At 43.0% G+C, this 27,741-nt stretch overlaps 1 protein-coding gene across 11 annotated transcripts in view; it reads right to left on the reverse strand.

Annotated features, from left to right (window-relative positions):
* LOC100918963 (protein unc-13 homolog B) overlaps positions 1–27,741 on the reverse strand; it is a 327,802-nt gene that overhangs the window by 7,782 nt on the left and 292,279 nt on the right. For all 11 annotated transcript variants that reach the window (XM_031945387.1, XM_031945396.1, XM_012543050.3 and 8 more), the window contains 21 exons: positions 24,380–24,607; positions 23,444–23,585; positions 22,134–22,303; positions 21,058–21,173; positions 19,258–19,421; positions 18,363–18,513; positions 17,085–17,153; positions 15,507–15,596; positions 14,970–15,101; positions 11,209–11,336; positions 10,456–10,541; positions 5,113–5,239; positions 4,844–4,940; positions 4,466–4,609; positions 3,958–4,035; positions 3,337–3,414; positions 2,954–3,042; positions 2,596–2,748; positions 2,337–2,460; positions 2,075–2,131; positions 1,641–1,721 (listed from right to left, as the gene is read on the reverse strand). In XM_031945387.1, coding sequence (XP_031801247.1) covers positions 1,641–1,721; positions 2,075–2,131; positions 2,337–2,460; positions 2,596–2,748; positions 2,954–3,042; positions 3,337–3,414; positions 3,958–4,035; positions 4,466–4,609; positions 4,844–4,940; positions 5,113–5,239; positions 10,456–10,541; positions 11,209–11,336; positions 14,970–15,101; positions 15,507–15,596; positions 17,085–17,153; positions 18,363–18,513; positions 19,258–19,421; positions 21,058–21,173; positions 22,134–22,303; positions 23,444–23,585; positions 24,380–24,607 — 2,504 coding nt within the window. The remainder of the gene's footprint in view (positions 1–1,640; positions 1,722–2,074; positions 2,132–2,336; positions 2,461–2,595; positions 2,749–2,953; positions 3,043–3,336; positions 3,415–3,957; positions 4,036–4,465; positions 4,610–4,843; positions 4,941–5,112; positions 5,240–10,455; positions 10,542–11,208; positions 11,337–14,969; positions 15,102–15,506; positions 15,597–17,084; positions 17,154–18,362; positions 18,514–19,257; positions 19,422–21,057; positions 21,174–22,133; positions 22,304–23,443; positions 23,586–24,379; positions 24,608–27,741) is intronic.

Genomic DNA, 27,741 nt, shown 5'->3' on the forward strand with positions numbered 1-27,741 from the left:
GTAGGGAGAGAAGAAACACAAGACAAGGGCAGCACTTATTCCAGTAAGCACATATCCAGGACAAGGCCAGATAGTAATACCAGGATGATCTCAGAATCTTAAGGGGTGGAAGAGAACTTAGAGTGCACTCTGTGCAATGGGGATCCTCTCTGCTTTATCTGATCTAAACCACTTATTTAGATGTCTTATTAAGCCCTTATTATGAATACTTTCATATATGTATCTATGCACTTATATGTTTACCTATATGCATAAAAAATGTGAGGGACAGAATATTAACAACCAGAAGAATCAGAAACACTTCATCCCACAGCACCTAAGCTCAGCCTTAAGGGGAAGTAGAAAGCAGAGATGAAGAAAGCGGACATTCCAATCATTAGAACAAATAAAAAAAGCTTGGATATAGAAAGCTATAGAGTACAGCAAGGTCAGTTTGATTGGTGTGTGAAGTAATGTGAAATGTCTAGAAAGTTCAGATGAAGGTAGAAATGAAAGCCTTTAAATTCAAAGACAGAAACACATGTTTTATAATAGAAGCAACAGGAAACCACTGAAGCTTCTTGACGAGGGTAATAGCATGACTTTAAAATTATACACACATACACAGAAAGAGACTGAGGCAATTAGGAGGCAGCTGGTGGCACAGTAGATTGAGCAGTGGGCCTAGAGTCAGGAAGTCCATGTTTGTGACCCTGAGCAAGTCACTTGGTTTGCCTCAGTTTCCTCATCTTGCACTTAATTCTGGGTTGTTGTGAAGGTGAAATTTGATATTTGTAAAGGGTTTAGTAAAATGTCTAGTACATAGTAGGTACTATATGACTAGCGGCTATCGCTAACATTATTTTATACATTTATATACAAATATCTTATATTATTTTTATAATTATTGTTGTTACAAGAGTAACTTCAGTGCTCAGATAACTGGAGCCCTGAATTAATAAGAAAAACTGTATGCTCACTCTCATTCTTTAGGTTAGGGAATTCTGGATTTGGGAAGAAAAGGAACTTTACCTAGTAAAGCTAGAGATAAAAACATGATAAAAATTCTGATTAAAAGCTTAAATGAACTTTATAGAGACCTGAGGCAATATAAAAGTTAGAATGGTAATGGAAGTCATCCCTTTGGCCCCAAACTGTGGAGCAGGGCCGAGTTATTGCTCAAGTGTACCTTCCATGACTTGTAGCATGTGTGTATGAGAAAGGAGAGGGCATTCCTGATGTTTGCTAATTCCTCACCTAATTTCACATTCTCCCGTGGGCTCACTCGGGAAGTCTGGGCCCCCCAAAAGCAAGGAAAAAACACCAACTACCTGCCATCTCTCTCGTTGAGGCAAGATCACAGGGGCCTTGGGTCTCTTAGAAAGCATTTTCTGCATGGAGCAAGTTTTACAAGTTCCCAGATGAGCTACTCTTCATGCTACCCTTAGGAGAGTGGAGGGAATAAGTTTCTCCAAAAATCAGTCACCACTATCATAAACTTTTACCGTTTCGGTGAGATCTGGCTTAACAGTCATTATTGGTGTTACTGTGAAACCAAACTGCAGAGTTGGGATAAAGGGATATGGGAGGCTCCTGACTCAGTGGAATCTAAACTGTGTGGGGCCAAGTGGAGAGAAATCAGCAAGAGTCTTTCATCCCACCTTGATGGTGTCCAGTGCAAGGTCAAGGACAGCACACTGCTTTGGGGTGAGGTTCCGTGTCTCCTCCCGTACCATGTGGTCCTACAATCACAGAGAGGGGAAACCATGAGATCAGAAGTTTAAAAGAAGGGCTGCTCCTCACCTTCTGTCAACAGACAACTCCATGAGAACACCCTCTTTCATCCTCTTCAGCTTAGACAGCTCAGAGTTCCCTCCCCTTCCACCCTCAACACTCCAGCCTGCCTGCTGGGGCAGCCTTGCACTTTGTCTCTGGGAAGGGCCAACTGCCCAGGAAATGAACTACCCCCCTGAGCACCACAACTGGGTAGAGAAGGTGCCACCCTTAACACCCAGGATGCCCTTCCCCGTCCTGTCCCGCTGCCCTGCTCAGAACACTCATCCTCCTCTGCAAGCCCTGAGCGGGAGCAGCCTACCTTGAGTTTGGAGAGATGGCTTAGCTCTTTGGCAGCTGTAAAGATCAACTGGGGCCCCTAAGCAGGGAGGGGAGGATAACAAAGATTAGTTTAAAAACATCCAGACTCCGATCACAGAAAATGTGGTTCCCCGGCCCTCTGAATGAATGCTATCCGGCCAGTGAGCACTGCGTCTCTGGCTGGAGAGCCAGGGTGCGAGAACATGGGGCATGCACGCTGGGGGTGCTTTTGCCTGGTGGTCTCTGAGGAGGGACAGGCTCACCGTCTGGTCCGTAAGTGGGGGCAGCACAATTGTTTTCTCCATGGTGTTCATCACCACCCGCCACAGTTCCTTTAGCACCCGTTTCAGCACCGTCTTCTCACACACCGTGGCAAAGAGCGTGAGGCTGGAGAGAGCCAGAGCCCCAGGGTCAGGGTGGCGAGGGCGCCTCAAGCCCCCTGGGTTTCCCACAAGACCTCTGTCCCTGGTTTGTTTGCTCCCCTGCCCACTCTCCAGAGAAGCGCCTCCTCTCTGCACCCACTTGCTGTCCAGGAAGTCCATGAGGGGTCGGAGCACACCGTCTGCCTCCTGAGCCACTGAGCCTCTGGTGTTGGGGGTCACATTCCCCGGGCCGCGCACCTGACTCAGGATGTCAGCCATCTGTCGAACGCACTCGTCAATCCGAGTCTGAAAACTAAACACCCGACATATCAAGCTCAGCTTGCTACTCTTATCTGCCTCTTGAAGATTCTAAGAGGAAGTTCCACCCAGTTCCTGTTCTTCAAACTGCCCCAGGAACTCTTCTTGCTCCCATAGTAGGGGTACAAAGTTCTTAATGCCTCCAACCACTGTGAAACAGGGCTAGAAAACACCTGGGGCAGGTGGCCTGGACCACTCACCTGTTCCCAAATACCGTGCTCAGCTCATCGAGAACGGTGTTCAGTTTCACCTGAAGCTCCTTCAGGTTGTCTCCTGCCTCAGGATCTAGCTACAAACACAGGAGAGTGACCCATTTACTTTTTTCTCCCTCCTTATCCAGGAGGCTCTTCCATTTCCCCAATTGAGCCTTTCCAGGTCTTCTTCTAGCTCTTCTACTGCCTCAGTCTCTCCTCCCTGCCCCCACCAACTTCCCAAATCCACCCAGCCCTTTACCTTCGTTGTGGGTCAGGCATTCCCGCCAGGTCAGGAAACACCTCTCCCCTCCCCTGCCCCTCCCCAGCAGTATCCTATTTTGGCCTTTTGAGAAGGAATGGAAGGAAGTGGTCGGTCCTTCGTGCCCTACCTCCTTGGCCCCCATGGCCTCGAACATCTTCTCCAGTTGCACTCTCAACTGCTGCACGTTGTTCATTAGGATGCAAGGCTAAAGAAACAGGGCAGAGCTGCTGAGACCCTTCCCACTCCCAGCATTGCAGGACACATGGGTTATCAGATCTGCAGTTACTAGATTATGGGTCACTAGAAATGGGTTACTAGATCCTCTCCTCGAGCATCCCCTAAGTTCATAGGGGCTCAATGAGAAGGTGGTTAATGCAGAGTGGTCTGGGTGCTTATCTTAGTCACAACCTTTCCAGGAGAGCCAGACCTCTCATTGTTCAATACCTTCTCTGGATGGGAAAGTAGAAGAGAAACAAAGAATTCTCTTACACTTGCTGTTTGTAAATATCGGACAGAAATTCAGGTCAGGGTGAATTTGTAATGAAAAGTAGTGAGGACTCAGCTTGACAGTGGGTACCTGGGGCCCCAGGGCTGGGATCTGACACAAGGGAGTCAGTGGCAGGAGTCAAGAGAATGGAGGGAGGATCCCTCCTAGAAGGTCAGCAGCTGATCTAGCAACACACTTCCTCAGGACTCTTGCTCTTCCCTTTGGGAACAGTCCTCCCCTTTGGGGGAGACCATCTCTTACCAGTTTCTCCTTGTCACAATAGGAAGGGAAATTCTTGGCTAAAATATCTGCATATTGCATCAACACCTTTCCAATGGTCTGTGGAAAAAGAGAGCACGGAGGAAGGGCAGGGAGAACAAGAGTTGTCAGCTTTGCTGTCATCCAAGTTGGGAACAAGAGCCACAGGGCACACCCACAGAACTATGCCCAAGTGCCACTTTCACCCAAAGGGTACAACAGCCATCGAGCCCCCAACCACAAAGACTGATTGCAAGAAATGGGAGAAAAAAATCTGTCCCACCCCTAGTTGGTAGCCCTGTCACAGTGTCTAGTGTCCCCTTATCTGAGCCTCTCAGAGCCTGTCAACCTCAGCACTGACCATGGGCAAAAGCTCGTATCATATGATCACATCCTCATGGGCCCCTGCCCTGCCTAGGGGACCACCGAGCTGGAGCCTAGACCTGACAAGCAGGGAGCAGAAGGGCCCATGTAAGACACTGACTGGGGAGGGGTCAGGGATGACGGTCACCTTGGCAAATCTCCGCATATAGTGGGCAAGGATGCCAGGGTCTGGGCATTCCAGTTTCCGAATGATTTCAAAACTCTGGTTGAGTTGTGTGAAGACATCCACCACGGAGCAGGAGAAGAGCGCGTGCTCCGATGTTTGCTGGAACTGGAGAAAGCCCCAGGCATAGGGTCATCCCCCATTGTCTCTTGGCCCCTCAGCCTCCCAATCTCCCAAGGAAAAGTCATTTTTCTGGCTAATCACCCCAGAGTGAGGTTTCAGGGACTTCCATTCTTGGGATGACACAGCCCCTGTGCCTACTGTGTAGCAGTCAGGTCCTAGGCAGAGCTACCCAGCTCTTCCCTCCAGAAGAGAGAGGCCCCATCCCCTCCTGACACATACCCCATCTTTCTTGTCTCTCTCAAGGGCACCATGCAGGAACTCCAGGGACACATCCTCATTCTCATCCAGCCACTGCAGCACAAATTGCTCAAACCACCTGGAGCAGGGGCAGGAAGACCAATGAGAGAAGCCACCCTTACTTCCCTGGCTCCTTTGCTGGGCCACCCCCATCCAAGTCTGCAGATACTCTCCCCCTTCTCCCCTTCCAGGCTGAGTGCCTAAATCCTCCTCCCTGCCACCCCCACCACCACTCTGACAGTCTGACTCACGCTGGGTATTCAGGCACCTTTCCCTGGAGGACAGGCAGGTCACGAACATACTCATTGTGAAGCCACTTCACCTTGAAGTGCAGGTTCATGTAGTCAGCGCTTTTACAGAGTCGGTTCTTCTCATGCTCTGAGGGAGAAAAGGTCGAGGTCAGTTGGTAGGTCTGTGGCTACCATGCTGACCCCGCTAAAGGCAATAAGCCCAGCTGGAGCTCTTCAAAGAAAGTTCCCAGGGTCAGGGGAGCCCCCCTGCCCTTTTCTGACCATCTGCACATGCAGACACACGCATGCACACAGACACTGAGCAGCCTCAGTGGATGCTCTCTTAATCACACAGCCAAGACGGGTTGGGAAGATACTTTCTTAGAAAGCTCTTGATTTGGCTTTGGCATCCAAGGCAGGGGAAGGAACGGTGGTAGTGTATGGAAAAGAATCACCGCCTACACGGTGATCACGAACCAATGCAGCTTTCCTACTTCTAGAAAGAGTTGCCTGTTCTAGAATATGAGAGTTAGCAATACACCATGAATGAACTAAAAACAATTTCACAAATACACAGTTACACTGAGAACCATGTGGAAAAAGAGCTGAGAATCCAAGAGTGCCAGCATCTTAGGATAAGATGGAATGCCCCAAAGCAAAGACAAGAGCCAGAAAATGAACAGAACTTCAAGACAGGTATGAGAATAAGAAAGTCCAGAATGGGGAATCATTAACATCTGATCGTATGTGAATACCACAGAAAGCTATTCCGCACTGTAAAAAATGGGAATTAAGTAGCTGGACATCTGCTATCTTATCTACGTGGAGAAGGAAAGCATCTCTTGTATCATCAGAGATCTCTTCTGTGCATACCAAAACAAAGACTCACCACCTCCATATGCCTGTGTCTGACAAGAGAAGCAGGGGCAGTGACCATTCACAATGCCTTCATTACTAAATCAACAAATATGCATGTTTTATTTGTGTGGCTGCATATTAATAATATCTAATAAGTAATGTTTACATGGTGCTTCAAGATTTGCAAATGATTTATTATCTATGGAGACAGCCATTACAATTTATCTTCTCTTTTGGCAATAAGTTGAATCTCTTTACAAAACAAACATGACTTGTATGTAAAGTGTAAAAAGAAAATCTGAGAATGGAAGAGAAGTATCAGTGAATAAAGTGAAAGTCAGCCAAATTACTCTCACAACTCAATATTAATTATTCAGCCTTATTTATATCTCATTTTCTACAAAATTATAGCTTACATTGTATTCTGTGAATCTGCATCCTGATCAAAGTAGGAAAAGAAGGATGGTTTTTCATTCCAGGCAGCCTTTCCTCTGTATTATCATAAACACTACCTTTTGTTCATTTTTTTAGACCCCTCTTTATTTCTGAAGGTCTCTCAGTCTCGCTTTGAGACACTGGCCTATTTTAGAATATCAGCATATCTCATCCTGTTTTCTTTTAAGAAAATCCTCAAAATATCTATTCTACAGCCTTCAGTATTGCTAGGAAATATGTATTTAGGGAAGAGAGGGAGAAAAATTTGGAACACAAGGTTTTGCAAAGGTGAATGTTGAAAACTATCTTTGCATGTATTTGGAAAATAAAAAGCTATTATTAAAAAAAAAAGAAATTTGTATTCTATTCAGGCACTATATACCATTTCTCTCTTTCTTCCCTTCCCCCATTTCCCCTCTTACACACACACACACACACACACACACACACACACACCCTCTACACCCCTTATCTTTTAACACCAGCTCAGCCTAGTAAAGCAATAGCAAGCTTGGAACAGACTCTTGTAGGCACAAGAGGCACAAGACAGAAAGGCCTGAAGAACTTCAGTTCCAAGGCCCTAAAACTTCAGGCACTTGGGGCTCCAGATCACTCAGATTTATTGCTGAGAAACAAGTTCTCACTGAGATGAAACCCCCCGGGAACCCTGCTTCCGGCCATTTATAGTGCCCTCCTCCCCTTTTGGAAAACATGCCCATGTGTCCAGAAGGAGAGTCCCAGCAGCCACTCCCCACTCTGGCTCTCCTCACTGGGCACACGGCTGGTTGGGATAGTGGGGAAAGGGTAGTGGGGCACTGGAAACGGGATAAGGGGAACTTTGGTGGCCGTGAGGAAGCGAAGGCAACACTGGACTGAGGTAAGCCCTGACCCTAGCTCTAGCCCAAGGCCCACCTTCATAGCCCAAGAGCAGCAGTTGAGGTGGCCTCTGGCGGGAGGGCTTTATTCTAGTACAGTGCCAGGCAGTGCTACTAAGCTCCTAGAGCCATAGTGGAAACTGTCACTAGGCAGTGGTAGGAAGGAAAGGGAAGGAGATAAAATGAAAGGCTGCAAGTCTAAAGGCAAAGAGGCAGCAACCAAAAGCTCTTACCACCCAGAAAGAGGACTTTGCGGATGCGAAAGACAGTAGTAGGTCCTTTTGGCAGAGCAGAGACAACAGTGAATAATGCAAATGGCAGACAACAGAGCAGCCTTTTCAGGGTCCTGCCACATCCACCTAAGATGCGCCCTGCTCCCCAACCCCTTCTCTTTTGCCTTTATCCAAGAGATGTAAGGACTAGATGACCTTTGGAAGGACCTCTTCCTTGTGGGAATTGCTTCTTAGGCTAAAAGAACACAGACCCTAGGGTCCTGAAACAGTGGGGTGCCAGAGTCTGTTTGAGGAACCAATCTCTGTATCCCATCTAGAACCATGTTGAGGGTAGGGAGCAGGCCTTCCCCACTGTACAGAGCTCCTAAATTCCCTAACTTTGCCTTCTCCTAGGTATCAAAGTCTTACAGTTATGCATTTATTTGCACATTTCCTGCCTTTAAAAAGTTCTTGGCTTAATCCTGTACCTCTCATATCTAGTGGCTTCTATTGCTGAGCAGCTTTGAAAAGGTTAATGAGAGGTAAGTACTAAACCTTGTTTATGGCTCTGCAAATGTTCTGACAGGTCCCAGAAGAATCGTGCTACTGTTTCTAAGATTTGGGGATTACTCAGGTCTACAGTAGTTAAGAACTTATTCCCATTTTTCTTCCCATACCCTTCTGATCTCTTTCTACACTATAATTAGCTATGTGGCTTTGGGCAAGTAATTTCACCTCTGAGTCTGTTTTCCCATACTTTAAATGAAGTAGTTGATGAGATAATGTCCCTAAGGTCTCTTCTTCCTTTAACATTTCAGGCAAGGCAGCTTGGTATGGTAGAAAACACATCAGAACAGAGTGTCAGAAGCCTTGAGTTTGCCTTTAATCTCTGAACATGGGGAACTCATTTGTTTGTCTGAGCCAGAGTACTGTAGGGTTTTTTTTTTTTCCAAAAATGGTAGGTAAATATAAAATATTCTTACAATGCTGATTAGGATGCTATGATCCTCTCTCCCTATTCAAGGAGTCCCCAACCCCTCATGCCTAGGCTAGACCACATCTCTGTCCCTGATCTTGGGATGGAGTTTAAAGCTCAGGTTCAGTTGGTTGCTGTTCATTTCTTCCTGATTAAACAAATGGGATCAATTGAAATGATTCATTTTCGTTTCCAACTTCCCTTTTTGGCTATCAGGAGCTCCATTACTCTTCCAGTCCCGACTCAAATGTTCATTCTCTTGGATGCCTCCTTTTCTTCTTAGCTTCTACATCCAATTACTCATTAAGCTTATGGTTGCTGGGTAAGTAGTACAGTTCATATTCAAACCCCAAGCTCCTTTCTAAGGGTTCTTTCGATCTTGCTGTGTGTGCTGTCTCTGCCCTCAAGTCTTTGTCCCTATTATTTCCTGCCCCCAAATGCCCTCTCATTTCTCTAGTATCTATTCCAATCTTACAAAACTCAAAAACTCTGTCTCCAAAAAAACTTCCTGTACCCACACTGATCTCCTCTTTCTTTAGATTTCAATAGTATTGATAAGTAAAAACATGCTGTGCAAACCTAAGTTCATAAAATCACAAATTTAGAACTGGAAGAAACCTCAGGATCCATCTAATTCAATCCCCCTTGAAGAGCCTTGCCAAAAGTCATGCAGCTGGTAAAGTAGTATATCCCAGGTCCAGTGATTCCAATTCCAATGCTCCCATCACTGCCTGTGAGTCTCTCTCAGCACCACCATTCATGTTGGATTTTAAGCAAATGTAGTCTCCCATTCTCTGCTTCACCTGTGTTTTGTTTGTCTATGTAATCTAAAACCAAAATCATATATTCCCCAGAGAAACTTGTTGAAGGGAAAGATTATTTATGTTTGGCTTTATATCCCTATATATACATAAGTATGTGACTTGCATAATCAGCCTCACTACTTTATAGCTGGATCATGTACGTGTTTTGAGTGAATCCTAAGAGATGGAGTAATAAAGATGCTCAACAAAGGGACAGTCAGCACCTTGTCACTAATGGTACTGCCAGTGAAGCCTCCATCAAAATGGTTTTAGGGGCCTCTTGGCCTAAAGGTGGGGGTTTCTGCCTCCAAACCTTTGCCCACACAATTCTTGCATCTCCTGTAATATTCTTCCCTTTCCACTCTATTTATCTATAATCTATCTATCCTTCAGGAATGAGGTCAAGTCCCACCTTTTCTATGAAGTCTTAGTCTTATCTGCTCATAGCAGCCTCAAGTATTTTTTCTCTTATTTATCTAGACTAAAAGCACTCATTGTTCATACAATTCATTTGCACTGTCTTGTGACATTTCCTCAATGTTTGTATTGAATTATATTTAACTTCTTAGATTGAATTTAACTTTCCATATTTGAAAGTGATTGCCGGCTCTTTGAAGGCAGGGATTGTGTAAGCCATGTAGCACCATGGAAAGTACTGGATTTGTAGTTCAAGAAGTTCGACTATTTATTGGATGTGTGACTTTGGGCATTTCATCCCTTTAGGCTCAAGATTTTTCACTTGTCCAATTAGAGGGTTTGAATTAAATAACCTTTGAGGTCCTTTATAGTGCTATAGCTACATTCCTATTCACTAAGGCCACGATATGATATGGAGATGATGCTACTTCCCTGCTTACAACAATATTGCCCCCTCCTAAGATTAACACCCAAACCCATTCTTCCTTCAGCCCTCAATGTTGTCCAAATTCTACGTCATTCTTACTCTACCCTGAGAACTTGGCAGAAAGATATTTTCCTCTGACCAAGCTGTCTCCTCCCACTAAATCAGACTAGGGATACAAAGATACACAAATGTTCGACAACAAAGGGATAGGTGGACATAGGTGAGAATAACTAGAAAAGTGAAGTGAGAGCCCTGCTCCTGGGAATGAGAGAAGAGGTCCTCTGAAGGAGAACCGTCCTAGTTTAGGATTCTGCCATGCCAGGTGGAGGGTTGAAGGAAGAAGATGACTTTAACTATTTACCTTCCAAGGCATACTTCATGTCCTGGGCAAATAGGTGCCACATCACCTCTGCACTGACCTTGCCCACATTCAGCTCCTGGGGGAACCTGGAGAATGGAAGGGGTTTCAGAGTTAGGGCACAAAACAAGGCCTTCTTAGCTCTGTCACTGAGGGCCTGGCCCAAGGGACTTTTGAACTAGAAAGGTCCAGGACAGGGAATGCATAACTCCAGTGGGGGAAACTGGAGGTAGAAACAGAGGAAGGCAGGAGGAGGGAAAGGAAAGAACCAAAGGAGGGAAGAGGCGAGGCCCAATTTGAAGAGAAGTAATCTGGGGAGAGAAGAGAAGCCTAGACTTATGGGAAAGGAGACCAAAGGAAAAGGAGAGGGAGGGCCACAAGAAGGGGTCTGATACCCCAAGAGAAAGACAGGAAGTGAGGTCCTAAGGAGAGAGAGGATGGAGCATGCCACACTACTGAACACAGAGTCCCTAAGCCTCCATGGAGCACATCCAGAATATATCTAATCCAAAAGGCCTCTCACCCAGGGGAGCTAGCTCAGCCAAAGGGGAAGGAACACCCTGGACAGCTGTGCACCCACCTCAAGCCCTAGTCAAGGCAGTTAACCAGAGAGACACAAGGAATAGACGGACAGACACATGGACGGGAAGAGGAGGCGGCACTGCAAACATACAGGGACAGAAAAGAAAGAGGCCATTAGATAGACAGAGTGGGGTTGAGAGCAGGTGGGGTCTGGGAAGAGGAGTGCTTGCTCACTGGTTCAGGACAGATGTATAGGCATTTTTATCTTCTTCGATGATGGACACAATGAGAGTAATGAGCTTGGGCCAGAAATCCAGATTCCGGATACTGGGGCCTTGATCCTCTGGAGGCAGTTCCTGTTTCTTGTTCCAAAAATCATAGCAATATTAAAACATACACAACATACACATCTCCTAGATCCTCTCCTCCTTCTCAGGGAAAGGATCTTGTTTTCTCCTGGAGATTCTATCCCCATAATCCATATCCCTCCCTCTTTTAGGCCAGCCTCCTCCCCAAGGATAAGGAATTCTCCACTCCTATTGGTCCACAACAGCTGCATCCTCAGGAGCTTCCTTCTGACTGCAGCACTGACCCACTCTCCTCCATTTAAACCCTGTACAAAAGTACTGACACCCTGTGCACAAAGGAAAACTAGAAATTCAGAGAGTAAGTTGTGATTATTTAGACTGATTTAGGGGCTCCTAGAATTTATAGTGTAGAAACCTCACCATTCCTACAGATAAATGAAGTGTGTAAGGGACTAAGTCCAGCCCCAGAACCATATAAGACCCAGAACAAAGGAGAGATAAATGCCCTTAAAGTGATACTGGATTTTGTGCTCCAATCCACTATAAGTAGTGACTGATCTCTTCCTGCTCTCTCCTATCCGCCAATCTCTGAATCACAACTACACTATGGTCCAGTTTGTCTCATGACTTTTTGTGTATAGTTGGAGAGAAATTTTGGTGCCCATAAGACAATTAGAGGACCCTTGGATTCAAGAAGTCTGTGGGAAAGGTTATACCTGGCCATCTCAATGGCAGATTTAAAGAAAATGAGGTCAAGTCACCAATCACATTAGATTGGTGAAAGAAGTATGTGGTAATAAGTCAGTGATGACAAAAATAATATCTACAAATCCATTACAGGGAACTATAGAATGCTGAACAATACAGTTGGACAACAATAGGGTCCATTTGGCATCTCCAGTTTTGAGGGAAAGAAACATAATAGGGTGAAAGATCTAGGATTGGAAGGGACTTAAGGAGTGATCTAGTCCAACCCTGTCATTTGATATATGAGGAAATGAAGACCCAACAAATTTAAATGATTTGCTCAAGTTCATATAGGTAGTTAAGCAACAGAGGATTACCCACAGAGCTCACACTCTTTCCAAGTAACATGAGGGAAAGAAAAGGAATGAAGTCAAGGTCACCAAGAAATGCAGAAAATGTTCAGGGTGGGGAGAATTGACTATTTTCTAGAAACAGTGGAGATATTTTCTGGAAACATTTTTTTATCCCAATAAGAGAAGCAAAGTACAAGTTTTGGCCCTGGAGTGCTGCACCTAGCCCTATACGAGAAGAATCTTCACAGGAACCATACTTAAGTCCAAACGATCCTTTTCCAATTATAGTCATTCATCTAGCAGAAGAGGGACAGTCGAGAAACCTACCATGGACTTAACTCTATTTTAGGAAACATTAATTATGAAAATTAAGTAGGAAAAGAAAAAAGGCATTACTACTCAAGTATAAAAGGCCAAATATTTTATAAGTGATACTCTGGGAGGTTCAGTATAGGCCAAGAGCTCAGAAATTAGACTCTCAAATAAATACCTTCCTGGCTGACAGGTAAAGAGTCTGACCAGAAGCAAAAATATCTCTCCAAAAGAAAATGCCCAAGGAAAGAGAGGGGGGAGCCCACAAAGCATGTTGACTCAGGTATAAACAAAAAATTAATCAAGTCTTCAAAGAAATCTCTGCTAAAGGCTAGAGTCAGTGAAAGATTCTTCAATAACATCAAAGAGATCAATAACATTAGATTCCTTAATGATCACAATTCAAAGACCATATTCATCTCAGGAATGAAAAGAAAGAACAGAGAATCTGGGTGAATTCCTATAAGATTTCCAAACCACAAATTTCTTTTGAAAATGTATTAACTAGTATGGCAGAAATTAGGCACTGACCCACACTTAACACCATACATCAAGATAAGGTCAAAATGGGTTCATGACCTAGGCATAAAGAATGAGATTATAAATAAATTGGAAAAATATAGGATAGTTTACCTCTCAGACCTGTGGAGGAGGAAGGAATTTGTGACCAAAGAAGAACTAGAGATCATTATTGATCACAAAAAAGAAAAATTTTGATTATATCAAATTAAAAAGGTTTTGTACAAACAAAACTAATGCGGACAAGATTAGAAGGGAAGCAATAAACTGGGAAAACATTTTTATAATCAAAGGTTCTGATAAAGGCCTCATTTCCAAAATATATAGAAAATTGACTCTAATTTATAAGAAATCAAGCCATTCTCCAATTGATCAATGGTCAAAGGACATGAACAGACAACTTTTGGATGAAGCAATGGAAACTATTTCTAGCCATATGAAAAGATGCTCCAAATCATTATTGATCAGAGATCAATACCTCTGAGATACCACTACATACCTCTCAGATTTGCTAGGATGATAGGAAAAGATAATGATGAATGTTGGAGGGGATGTGGGAAAACAGGGACATTGTTGGTGGAATTGGGAATACATCCAACCATTCTGGAGAGTAGTTTGGAACTATGCTCAAAAAGTTATCAAACTCTGCATACCCTTTGATCCAGCATTGTTACTACTGGGCTTATATCTCAAAGAAATTTTAAAGAAGGGAAAGGGACTGTATGTGCCAAAATGTTTGTGGTGGCCCTGTTTGTAGTGGCCAGAAACTGGAAACGGAAGGGGATGCCCATCAATTGGAGAATGGCTGAATAAATTGTGGTATATGAATGTTATGGAATATTATTGTTCTATAAGAAATGACCAACAGGATGATTTCAGAAAGGCCTGGAGAGACTTACACGAACTGATGCTGAGTGAAATGAGCAGGACCAGGAGATCATTATGTACTCCAACGACAATACTATATGATGATCAATTCTGATGGACCTGGCTCTCTTCAATAATCAGATGAACCAAATCAGTTCCCTTTGTTCAATAATGAAGAGAACCAGCTACACCCAGTGAAAGAACACTGGGACATGAGTGTGAACCACAACATAGCATTTCCACTCCCTCTGTTTTTGTCCGCTTGCATTTTGTTTTCCTTCTCAGGTTATTTTTACCTTATTTCTAAGTCCGATTTTTCTTGTGCAGCAAAATAACAGTATAACTATGTATACATATATTGTGTTTAACATATACTTTAATATATTTAACATGTATTGGTCTACCTGCCATCTGAGGGAAAGGGTGGGGGGAAGGAGGGGAAAAGTTGGAACAGAAGATTTTGCAAGGGTCAATGCTGAAAAATTACCCATGCATGTATCTTGTAAATAAAAAGCCATAATTAAAAAAAAGAAAGAAAATGTATTAGCTCAGTGGCAGCTAGGTGGCGCAGGGGAGGAGAATCTGGAGTTCAAATTTGGTCTAAGACACTTAGCACTTCCTAGCTATGTGACTCTGGGCAAGTCACTTAACCCCAATTGCCTCAAGGGAAAAAAAAGGAAAAGAAGAAAAGAAGAAACTGTATTAGCTCAAATGGCAGTAACTGTTCAAGGTAGTCTCAACCTAACTATAAATAAACCATAGATTTTACATAGTATCTATCTGGGAGTTTGGAAGAGACTGGAGAGACTGAAATTGCAAAAATCATTAGCCCAAATGCTCAGCCTGTCATTACAAATGGCCACAGCACCAAGAAAAAGACAGATCAATCGCCAATAAGGAATAGGAATTAAAGGGGAAAGAGAAGAAGGCAGTGCATAAGACATCTCACTTCAGTCTGGTACTGGTGGTTGTACAGCTCGTGACAGTTGTTGAAGATGTATTCATAAGTGGAATTCAAACAGGCCTTCACACAGTCCTTCACTACCTGGCTGGCACGCGGTGGACTCTGCAGTTCTTGTACCTAAAATGAATACAAAAGAATATGAGCCTAGAGGTAGGTTCTAAATCATACCCAACCCAGTTAAACTGGGAGTGCTCCTTTCTTTCCTTCCTGGGTCAGCCTTAGAAAGAGCTTTCTTTCTGCCTGGTCACCCTTTTCCCTCACATGCTAGATTATGCCTTTGGATGGAGCTGTCAGACCAGTCTGTGAAGGATTATTCAACAAAAGCTCTCATCTCCTTTAGCCCACAGAGTGCAGTGTTGTCACACAACACAAGTGTGAGAGGGAAAATTACTTTTCCTGAATCTGGGGCTCTCCAAATATCAGGCATACCATTCAGTTCAGGACAGAGACTTAGAGGTTCAAACCTGACCCAGAGTCCTTCCCTTCCTTGACCAATTTCCCAACCTATCGTTAAACACTCACCTTCATTCTAAAGAAGGTAATGCTGGTGAGAAGATCCACAGTGGATTTCAGATCCTGCAGCCTTTCAGGACTCCCAGCAGGGAAATTGTTCTACAAACCAAATGTAGACAAAAATGAAAAAAAAATTGCAAATAAGAAGCATCAACCCAATAACTCCTGTTAGCTTAGCTGACTGAACCTTCTCTAGATCCCATCTCTTATATGCTTCTCTCTACCTGTTCCCTCCCTACTTAAGGGGTTCCTGAATCCAACACTTTGCTCAGGGAAAAGGGCTATGACATAAACATTTAGAGCAATATAAGTGTATTTTATTTATACACACACACACACACACACTTTTAACATCAGAAAAAATTTTAACAGGAGGAGTTTAACAGGAAGCTGATCCTAGTTGCTGATAATGAGGTTAGAAGACATTTCATTGAAGTTTGCTCTCATAAGCAAATTAATTTCCATTTTTGGAAAAAAATGTTTTTAACTACAAAAGGCCAATCTACATGGCACAATATACTATATACTATTAATACCAATTATCCATGTAAATGGAAAGGGAATGGATGGGCAGATCATTCAAACCTCAATTCTCTTTGATTTTATAGGGAGTTTTTGCACTTACATTTAAATGTGGGTGGGAATTCACTACATTTTAAGGCAAATAGTGAAGTTTATATTGTTCAGATCAAGAGGACCTGGGGAAATTTTCAGGGTTCATAATTCTTCTTCCTACTTTAGCCCTAATTCACTGTGGGGACAAACATCATGCATGCAAGGCTCTGGCCTGAGCCAAGTTTCCCCTTCCGTCTCTAAAGCTATTTCTCTAAATATAGGGATTCTGTATTTATTTTCATCTTATTTTTCAGTGGATGAGAAGAAGAAAAAAGCCAAATGCCAACTGGAAAAAAAACCACGATGATTTAAAAAACAAATGGACTTTCTGGCTTAGGCTTTACTTAGAAATGGATATAGAGAGGGAAAAGGGAAGGAAAGGGTGGAGTACTTTAAATTAAGGTCTCAAAATCTGACAGCCAAGGCTTAGGGATGATCTGATCTAACAGTTAACCAAAGTATAGAGAAAGCAATGTCAGAGTCAGGATAAGAACCTTGGGGCAGCAGAACTATAGCATGGCTTAACTAAGTCTCCATTTGACTTAGACACACTGTTGTACTCATGGCTATCAGTGGCATTGACCATGGAGCTGGATGTGGCTCTGTAGGAAGGGTGAACAGTCAGCACATTTACAGACTTTCTAAAGTTTGCAAAATGCTTTACATAGTTATCTTTTTTAATCTTCATAACAAATAACAATTATTGTTATCTTTATTCTGTGGATGAGAAAAATTAAGGCTTGGAAAGGATAAGTGACTTACTCACGATGCCTCCGGAAGTAAGTACATGAACAGGATTTGAACTCGGGTTTGGGGACTCCAAATCTAGCACAAAATCTCCTTGCACCACTGAGCAGCTTCCTTCAGAAGCCACTCCAGGGATGGCCCATCACTGTTCAGGCCCATTAGTCCTATTCCCTCTCCCCTTTTCTAAGTGCTCCCCCACCAGCCAGGCTGGGGTTTTCAGCTTACCCGGTATGTGGAGAGGTCGATTCGCAATGAGTTATGCAATTGGTCCAGCAGTTTCACAAATCTCTCTTTCTGTGGAAAGAGTAGACAGTGGCAATCGTGACTCCCTAGTCTTGAGCCCTTGGGAGCACAGTGGGTACATACAAGGGAAGAGAAGGGAGTTCGATGTCCTTTTCTAGCCCTACAGGACTCTGGCCCAAGGAGACTCAAAACTTACGTTGAAGTCAATTTCTAATCAGTTGGGCCTCTGAGATCTACTAAGAGAACAGCAGGTTTCTCATCCTGGCTTCTGCTGTTCCCTACCCCAAATACTCTAGCTTCCAACACCAGGCATTTCACTCACTATCCTCCAAACTTGGAATTCTACTCTTCCTCCCTCATCCCTTTTACTTTTCTTGATTCCCTTCAAAATCAGCCCAGAAACAACCTCCTGCAAGAGTCTCTCCTTCTTCCCCCTTAATGCAGTGCCTCCCCTCTGGGACGATCACCAGTTTGTAAGATACAGGTATCTTATCTGTACATGTTTGCTTGCATGTGGCCTCTATCATTATACTGGGAATTCTTTGAAAGCAAGGCCTGGTTTTTGCCTTAGCTCATATCCTCGGTGCTTACTTAGCAAAGTGGCTAACAAACAGGGAAGATATTTAGCAAATGTGTGTTGACTTGACTTAGCTAGACAGAACTGCAAGAGTTACTATGATACTGCTACAATGAGTTTCACTGGGGAACTCATGCAACCAAGAGCTACTGCTTGGTGACTAATGCGTTGGTGATGGAGCTGCAGCTCTGAAACCATGTCTGGGAGAAATCAAAAAACCCTTGCATCAGCAGCCATCAATACCTGACCAAAAGTCTACTCTACAACATTCTCAACAAGTGGTCATCTAGCCTTTCTTTAAAGACTTTGGATGAGGACACTATTATTGATGATGTTTTAAGAAAATGAGCTGATACATTTAACTTATATGTTTCTTTTTGCATTGCTTATTACGTATGCTTATTTTAAAAGTTTTTTAATGAAAAAAGTAAGCCAAATGTAAAAAGCATTCTTTTTTCTTCTCTTTTTTGGTTACAAATACCTACATCTAAGATGAGCCCTAACTTACATGATTTTTAGAGTTAGAAGCAGACATTGCCACTCAAAAGGTGAAAGTGACCTGAATTCCAGACATAGTACTTTAAGAGAAAATAAATTAACTTCTAATGGAAGTGTCTTTGCAAAGACAAACTTAATGAATGATGAGCATCATTACATCTGTGTTTGTGTGTACATATACTCACCCCAAAGTTAGAGGCTGCAAAACGGTCACAGGCAGAGACATTGGTGGAAGCTGTGGTATGGGCATAGTAGGCATTAATGTTGGCAAGCAGAGTGCTCATCACTGCTGGTACACCAGGACACATGTACTTGGAGGACAGACATGCAAAGTGCCTGAGGAAAAACAGACCTCTGAATTATATCAGTACCATGGTTCCTGCAGCAAATCCCCCACAATCAAGTCAAGGTTACCTCCCTCACTTAGGCCAATGGCTTCCCATGATATTGCCCAAGTCTGCCTGTTGGCTCCTCTCAGCAAAAGTGAATCAGCTGCTTGACAAGACTTCTATCGCTATTACAAGAAGTAATCCTCTCAATCAGTAGTTGTTTTCTCCTTTTCTACAGATCAATTCCCTAACCATTTATTTAGGGGCAAAAAGGTAGGGTGCACACACACACACACACACACACACACACACACACACACACACCCTTTCCTAGATTCCTAGAACTTCACATATACACCCCTCCTTCCTTTTTCTCTTTGGGTCCTAGAGCAGCAGCATACACGTATACCCATTTTTAGCCTCCTTGAATCATGGGGACAGTGACATGTGCCACCTCTAGTCCTTAGGCTCAGTAAATAAAACACATTCTCCATCTCTCCTCTCCCAGGAGAACAGTGTACCATATATTCAGGTCCTGGAAATAGCCACAAATATACCCCCTTTTCTTTCCCCCTAAGTGAAATGGACAATATGACTGTGAGAGGAAGACTGTACCAGAAGCTGGTAGTGCTGGATGGTTTCAGCTTTGATTTGCTCCCACTCAATAAGGGCCAATCTATTTTCTCAGTATGATTTCAATAGCATTTAAGTGATCAGCACCCCTTCCCCTAGAATTCCTACTGAACCTCACGTCATGGCCTGGTATATTGACTCAATGCCATAGCGCATGGCAAATTCATCCACAATTTCTTGGGCTGTCTCATCAAAATAAACCTTCCATGCATCATCCCCTTTGGCCTCAGGGATTCGGACTCCTCCACTGCCCTGGATGTCTGTGAGATGATGGAACAGATTCTGCAAGAGATAAAAAGAAGTTAAGAATCCCATATTCTTGACCTCCCTGTTTCTTGTGACACTTTTGACCAGTCTTTCTTCCTGAACATCCTCAACATCATACCACTTTTAGTTCTTCTCTTACCTGTGTAACTGATTCTTCTTGGTTTTCTTTGCTGGATCATTATCCTCCTCCTACCTACAAAATACTGGTATTCTCCAGGCTCTTGTTTTGGCCAAACAGGGTCTTTTCTCTCTATAATCTTTCTCTTGGGGATTTCGCTAGCTCCCATGAGTTCAATCATGTTCTCTCTGCAGATGACTTCATCATCATATATAGCTCTCTTCTCTTTTTTGAATGCTAATCCTGAATTACCAACTGCCTGCTAGATATCACCATTTATATACTCTGTACACATCTCTAACTCAATTTATCCCAAATAGAACTTATTCCCCTTCAAAACTTAATCCATACTCCAAACCTCCCTAATTCTATCAAAGGTAGCACCATCCTTCTAACTACCCAGGTTTTCCCCACAGTCATCCCTGATTCTTCCCTTCTCTTTCCATTTCCTGTAATTTGCAAAGTCTTGTTGATTCTCTCTTTCCACACAATATCTCACGTTCATCCTTTCTATCCACTTAGAAAACTTCTAGTTTATATTCTTACTATCTCTTCACCTATACCATTGCAATAGCATCTTAAATTATATTGCTGCCTCCAATCTCTCTTTTCTCCACTCCATCTAGCTGTTAAACTGATAGCTCTAAATTACAAATCTGAGCACACACTATGCTCTCTCAGTGGTTTTTTTGTCAGCTGCCATGGATTCAATAAGGGATTCAATAATGATTCCCTTGTGTCATCTCTACACCATAATGTGGTATACTGCATTAACACCATTAAAAAGTTTACTGCCCTCTTTCCTTAATTCCAGACAACCACACAAAATCCAAACCACTTCAGAAGTTCAGCACTTGGAGGAGGGATGAAGGGAGTGGGGGAGAAATTGCCCTGCAAAGAACCTAGCACATTGTAACACTATCCAAGCAATAGTGCTGTCCTTGTAAGTGGAGTCAGTCTCTTGCAGATCTGGCTCTGGGACTAGTTCAAGGTCTTTGATAGATGAGAACATGGCTTTGTTGAAGCCAGGCGCTCTGGTGGCCACTGATGTGGATGAAGATGAAAGTAATGAAAGCCCTGGTGTTGTCCCAAGGCACAGGAGCTACAGCATCCTTGATACCAGAAATGAAAACATCTGAGCATGGTTGGACTGCTTTTATTATGAGGTGATGCAGTTAGGTGAATTGACAAACATGAATTTGGGAGAACAGAGAAGAAAACTATGTTGCCAATTGGGAGTATGAAAGCCGTAGATGGCCAAGGATGTGAGAATTAAAGGATCAGAAACCTCATAAAAATTTTCTCATTCTTACCCAATTTTACCATAGAGCGCTCAGGAGGCAAGGTTTAACATAAGGTTAGTTAATGTGTCTAAGGCTATATAATAAGCCACCAACACAACAAAGAATGTCATTCAGGTCTAGCTGTCTGGTTCCTAATCTTCCAAGGAGATCATGCTATTCACTTTTGGGGATTTCTTCCCAGGGAGGTGTGGGTGGACAAGAAAGGTGCTCCTGCTTAGAGCTGACTTACCTCATGGAGACATGTATATTGCACATGATATGGTGCTACCTTCTCTTCCCCCTTTATTTCCACACTGATATGCAGCCGGATTGCCCCTGAGACAGCAGACTTATCTGTCCTCTTTTCTAGAAGGGAAAGGAAACAGGAAATTTATGCCCAAACCAAGCAAGATATGTCCAACTCCAGTTTAGGGGTAGAAGGGTCTTCTTGGAGGAGGGCCAGGGTTACAATCTAAAGGGGGCAATTATCCTTACAAAGACATGTACCCCAATAAGTATAACTGACTGGGTTGATGAAGGGAGGACTGGAAATTTCTAGTTTAGATGTCAAGAGTCCATGGGAGTCTAGAACTTAGGATAGACCTAATCAGAGCTGGCCCAAGCCTTTCTCCACTTAAGTTATGATTATCATGATTCAATGAAGCTGAGTGTGGATGCACAGGATCACTAGCATTCTACTGACTTCAGGATTCTCAGTCTTGGCACCCAAAACACAACAGGGGGAAAGAGAATGTGGAATGGTAACAGGGAGAATGAGGTGGCAATGGATGATAAGAATAGTTGTTAGGTACCTACAAGAATTCATTCTCTCTCACTCAGAGATGGCTTGCACATAGAAGAAAGTTCTTTACACCCATCATTTCAGAACCCTAGAGTCTCTTTTTAAGAAGTTCTGTGCCAGTGAAGAGATATTCCCAAATTTCCCTTCTTTCCTCAGCTCCGTAGCAATGAGTTGCTTAGGAGACTGAGGATAATAATGATGAACACAGATCTCTGGTCACTAGAAAGTTAATGGTTCCAGACCAGGACAAGTCAGGAAGAGAGAAGGCACAGTCTGGAAACATGAGGCCCAATTTAGCTAGCTTAGATGGTGATGACAGATAAACTAGAGTCCGTGTTCACAGCAAAAGTGGTCTATGATGAGAACGATTTCCCTGCCAAGTTCACCAACATCTGATTCAATGATGGTAGAAAGATCCCAATTAGCTTTCTGTTTAATCCCTCCCTTTGTGTCCATGTCCTTTAGGTTTATTACCAAACAATTTCCCAAGGAAATACCCATGTCCTCTGTTCCCAGCTCCTCACCCAAGTTGTACCAGACATCCATCTCGCCACTCAGGGTTCGTACTTCAATGATGGTCTGGCCAAGAAAGTCATCTGACTCCCGCTTCAGCCTCTGCTTCACTCTTGACTTGATGTCATCATCTTCATCCCACACTCGTACTTTGATTCGATCTGAAGAGTTATGGCACTCACTGTAGAAGAAAGAAAGTCACAAAGGAAAATTACCTAACATTCAGGTGTCTCTGGACTGAAATACAGTCATCAGTTTCTCTATTCTGCTACCCAACCACCAAATTACACAGAGCATTCTGGATGAAGCACACAAGAGGAAGAGTCAGAGAACAATCTATCTTTCCTGATGAATATATCATATTTATATGTCAATCTGTCTTTCTTTACTTCTGTTAGAAAAATGAATCTTTCCAAGAGAGTAGAACAATCCAATTCTACTTTAAGGGACATATTTCCTAACTACAAGGAATGCAGAGGACAAGCATGTTTTCTGTGGCTTGGGCAGGGATCTCAATAAGCTACTTACTAGCCTAATCCTTTCATTGCCTTGTAAGGGAAGGTAGAAGATAGATTCTGGGGAGATCCAGAAAAAAAGGTTGTTTGTCCAGGGTCAAGAAAATCACTGAAAGCCAGTGGCTTTGGACTGTATTTAAGTGTTCTAGGAACAAACAAGAGTGATCAAGTACCCAGGCCTTATTGACTACCAACATAATTTGCAATGATGAAAAAATAAATTAGAAATAAGAAATAAAAGCAGAGCAACTGAAGAGTTATGAACCTCCATCTGTGCTTCTATATACAAACCAGAAGTAATATGATTCAGAAGGAGAGGTTTTCAGTTTCCTTTTCTTTGAAATACTCCCAAAATCACTCTCAGACTTGAAAGGGACCATCAGAGGCCATTTAATCTAAACAATACCTGAACAGGAGTCCCCTTAATAGCATATCCAACAAATGGCCATTCCTATCTGGATTACTATTGCTGCAGCCCCATGACTGTCAACAGGCAACACAATAAAAGCTTTCTTGGCTATACTAAAGTGAAGATACAGTAGTTATTAGAAGCTGGAGGTGATACATCTAGGGGAAGGAACTAAGAAAGAATATAATAGCAGCAGCCACAGCAATAATTAAGTATGAAACGATCAACTTAATTTCCTCGCATTTTTCTTTTTCTCCTCAACCCTGTTCAAGTTCTAGGGAACAGCAAGACCTCTTGACCTTATAGCAAAACAGAGCTTTCCCCATTCTTGGGAGCCCTGAACACCAAAGCTCTCAGTCCCACCAGCCAATCTAAGCCTTCTCCCTCAGCCACTTACAAATGGAACTTTTCCTCCCAAACAGGATTCAGGTTGCCAAAGATGGTCTTTGTTCGTTTCTTCGTTTTTCCAACTTGCACAGTAACATAGGGGTCACTGGAGCCAGTCTTATCCTTGGCCTGCAGACCCTGAGCACACACCACTACAAGGCATGCATGGAACAAAAGTGAATCATGATCCCCATCCTAACATCAGGCTAGTTCTGACATGAGGAGCAGTGTCTGTTGAGAAGTTCAGTCACAATGGGTAGTCCAAGGCAAGGAACTAGAGACATTCTCACTCAATACTGTGTCTTCTTGTCTACTTATCTCCTCTCCTAAGATATGGCCCTTCAATAAAGCGAGGCTGATTCTATGTATTTTTCTTACTTTTTTAGGAGGATTTAGGAGGATGTCCCTAATAAGACAACCATTCACTATAGTCTCATTCATCAAACATGAGACCAATTCAAGACCCAGCTCAGGTCACATTCCTCTTCTGTGGGGGTTTTCTTGTCTAATAAAGCCCACACATTATCTTATTTCCTGATCTCAACAGACTCCACTTCTGTGCCATTTACTTAATAATTAATCACATTCTGTTGCACTGTAATTTAATCCTGGTAGTTTCATTTAATTTTTCACCCAGAGGAGTTTCCCTCAGGAAGGGGTGATCTTGAGAGCAATAACTTTGCCAGCCATGTCTCCTAGTCTAGCACTAGGCTAAACACACAGCACATAATCTGTGAAATTGATATTTTTCTTGTCATCACTCCCTGTACCTTTGTCCCCAGTCTCCATAATCGCCTCTCATCTGCCTACCCTCCCACTCCTGCATACCTTTTCTTTCCCTATTTTTGTCAGCTTTGCGCATCACACCCACCCAGTTTCATCCCTTCCCTCCCCTCAAAGACCCTCTCCCTGATTTCTTCTCCGCCCTGACTGCCTCCGCCCTCACCTGTGATGGTGATCTTGGCTGACCACTTGGAGGTACCATCTAGCACACTCTGTTTCACTGTCTTCATCTGCTGGGCATGGACAACTTTGCTCACAGTAAAGACATCTCGAATAACATCAAAAATCTCTGGCTTATTCCGCTCACGTATTTTCATGCGATCCTTCATAGCCATGATGATATTTTGAGTTCGGTCCTCGGCACCATGCTTGCAGCTTTTTTCTGCTGCCCCTGTGTGAGAGCCAGAAACAGTCAGGTATCACAATCAAGCTTCTGGCCTGAGGGATGGATGGGCCTGGGATTACCTGAGGAATAAGAATGGGGATCTAGACCTGGAAAAAAATTGTTCTTCTTCAGTTGAGACCATAACGATACTCCAGGGTGGGTTTATGACACAAAGGAGAATTTGTCTCAAAGTTAAAGGTTAATGCCTCTACAACTCTGTAGATATTCCCCAGGCCACTCAGCTAAGGAAATCAGAGAACAGGAGCCTCACTCTACTAGCTTTACTCAATATAGAAAGTGACAGAAGCAGCAGCCACTCTTTAGCTCCAGTGGCTAGTGAGTCTCCAGTGAGTGACTCGGGTGCAGATGAGTTAAAGAGAAGGAATCCAACTGTTTGGTGGGCAGATCTTAGGAATAAAGATCGGGGGTGGGCTTGAGGTATCACCACAGTGAATAATAAGATTAATGTAAATAAATACAGTCATTCTGAGTAGCCCTTCTGAACTAGAAAAGGGAAGGTAAAGGGAAGTGATGGAATTGTTTCATGCATGTGAGCTTTTTGTCTCCAACTAAACTATGAGCTTCATAAAGGTGAGATTCATATATTTTTCTTCTTTTATCTCCCTCATACTATAGATCAAAACAGCTCAGCTCCTAGCAGGCACAGAGTACAAATTTGTCCATTCCCAGTCCCTGTTCTAATGACCAAACCAACAAGAAGAGTTAGCTTTGAGACTAGTATGACCTCCCACCCAAATTGAACAAGCTTTTCTTTGTAATAAAGAAAATTAAGTAAAACCAACTGATAAATCAATAATAACAGGTGATAATGTGTGAAACATTCCATATTCATAGTGCCCCATATCTTCAACAAAATCTGGGAAGTAAATTTCCAAGACTTAGTCTATTTGTAGCTTCATATGTGCCTTGTCTTACCAGTAGACTATAAGCCTCTTAAAGGGATGGTTATTTCCCATATTTCTTATATATCCCCTACAGTGCCTAGCAGGGCTAACATGGACCAATTTCTCTATAAATACTTATTGGTTGATTCAGACATCTTATCTGCCTTAAAAAATAGTGGCTCACTTTGGTCACACTTTATGGTCCTTTAAAGCAAGTCCTCTAATTTTGTTTTTACTTCTTCTCTATAAATGCCAGCTCTATAAGTGGCCAACATGGTATCTGATTCAGAGCCAGGTAAATGAAGGCATGGTGACAGCTGGCTACTATACATGCACACAGCCTCCTCAGAATTTTCTAGAATTTGGCACTAAAAGACCAATTCTTTATGAGTCAAACTCCTCTCTCCTTGTGATTAGGATTCTGGCAATTCCAAAGTGAGCTTTCTAGAAATCAAAGCTTCTTCCTGTCATCACTCTGGCTTTCAGAAGCTCAGCTGTCCAATACTACTGGGCAGAACAGTCTATATAGCCTCTGTCTGGACAGCCTCCTTCAGCAAACACCAGGGTACCTATGACTGGATTCCCTGCTCTTCTACGTCCTCAGCCCAACCTTATTCACGGCCAGGTGTCCTCAAACTTTTTAAATAGGGGGCCAGTTCACTGTCCCTCAGACTGTTGGAGGGCTGGACTATAGTAAAAACAAAAACTTTGTTTTGTGGGCCTTTAAATAAAGAAACTTCATAGCTCTGAGTGAGGGGGATAATCGTCCTCAGCTGCCGCATCTGGCCCTCGGCCGTAGTTTGAGGACCCCTGGAATTTAGACTTTCACCTGAAGGCTACCTTTAGCTGTAAGGACACAGTATTAAAAAAAATTGGCTGAACCTGGGGAAAAAAAGACACAGTATAAACAAAGAATGGGATATAGCTTGAGGTCATCTTCTGTAGAAATAGTCCCAGCTGTGGTATCTCACCTATATTTCATTTCAAAAATTCTCTGGTCAAAGAGAGGCTGCCAAGGCTTCCCCAAGATGCTCTGAGAACTAAAATGGAGCCACAGTTCTTCCACAATATGAAACTGGGATTAGGTGTCCCATAGGAGGGACTAACATGCTGGTCTTCTTCCAGCAGCTCTGCCTAGTTCTCTTCCAGATGAGATACTATGATGTCTTATCCTAATAGCCCACAGTAACTCAGAACTCCTACATCTAATCTCTCAGGAGGCCAGCTGTCCCCCCAGGGCTGTTTCACTGGAAACCAGGAGGTGAGGTTCCTCCAAGGAGGAAGGCAAAAGAAGCCAGGGATAAGGTTTTGCTTCCTCAGATTGAAGCTGAGGAAAAGGTGTCAAGTGGAAAGAAAAACATCAATTGCCCTCTTGGTGGAGAATGGCTGCCCTGAGGCCAGAAGAACAGGGATGTTGTCAGGAAGTCAGCTAGATAGAAAAGGGTATCCTTAGACAAACGATCTAATTTTGCAAAGGTGTCTGGCCTGAAGTTTAGCTCATGTCTGTCTTTGTGGACAAGTCATCTTGCCCTCACTCCCACACAATAGGTTCACTCTGCCAATCTGTCCTTCAATACACTCCCCAAAGAATCTTCCATCCTTTCCTGGGGTTTTCCCCACTTTTGGACTCTAACTTCAGGAGCATGTTCATTCTTTAAACAACAATGGCAACAACTACATAAGTCTATAACATGCCTTAAAGTTTTCAAAATATATTTCCAATGACAATCCAGCCAAGCAAGTTGCAGATGCATTATTATTCTCATTTTACAAATAGGGATCTCTAAAATTAAGAAGCAAACCATTCAACTAATAAGGAAAGGTGCTGGAACTGGATCCCAGGTGTTCTGACTTTTAGCATCCTGCTTCACTGGGTCCTCTATTCCTCTTCTATGTGCCGGAGGAGATGATTCTTCATCTGTAGAAACATACTATCAAGCACCTACATATTTCTTTGTTTCTAGAGAGACTACATAGGAAAGAAAAATGGAATCTATGACAGAAACTTCCTTACTTGATGGGAAAGGGGTTTAGGATTTGGCTTTAAAAATAAAAAATGTGTTAGAGGGGTAGGTGAGACTTGCTTGCTCTCAAGACAAGAATAAGGAAGGTGGGCTAGTGACAAGGCTAAAAAAGGAGTTAAGATCGGTCCTATCTTTACTTACATTCCAGTGAATACTAGTGATAAATTTTGTTGTGAGACACTGAAGAGTTCTTATAATTTCTACACTTGCT

This window comes from Sarcophilus harrisii, chromosome 1 (assembly GCF_902635505.1).
Source record: "Sarcophilus harrisii chromosome 1, mSarHar1.11, whole genome shotgun sequence".
NCBI lineage: Eukaryota > Metazoa > Chordata > Mammalia > Dasyuromorphia > Dasyuridae > Sarcophilus > Sarcophilus harrisii.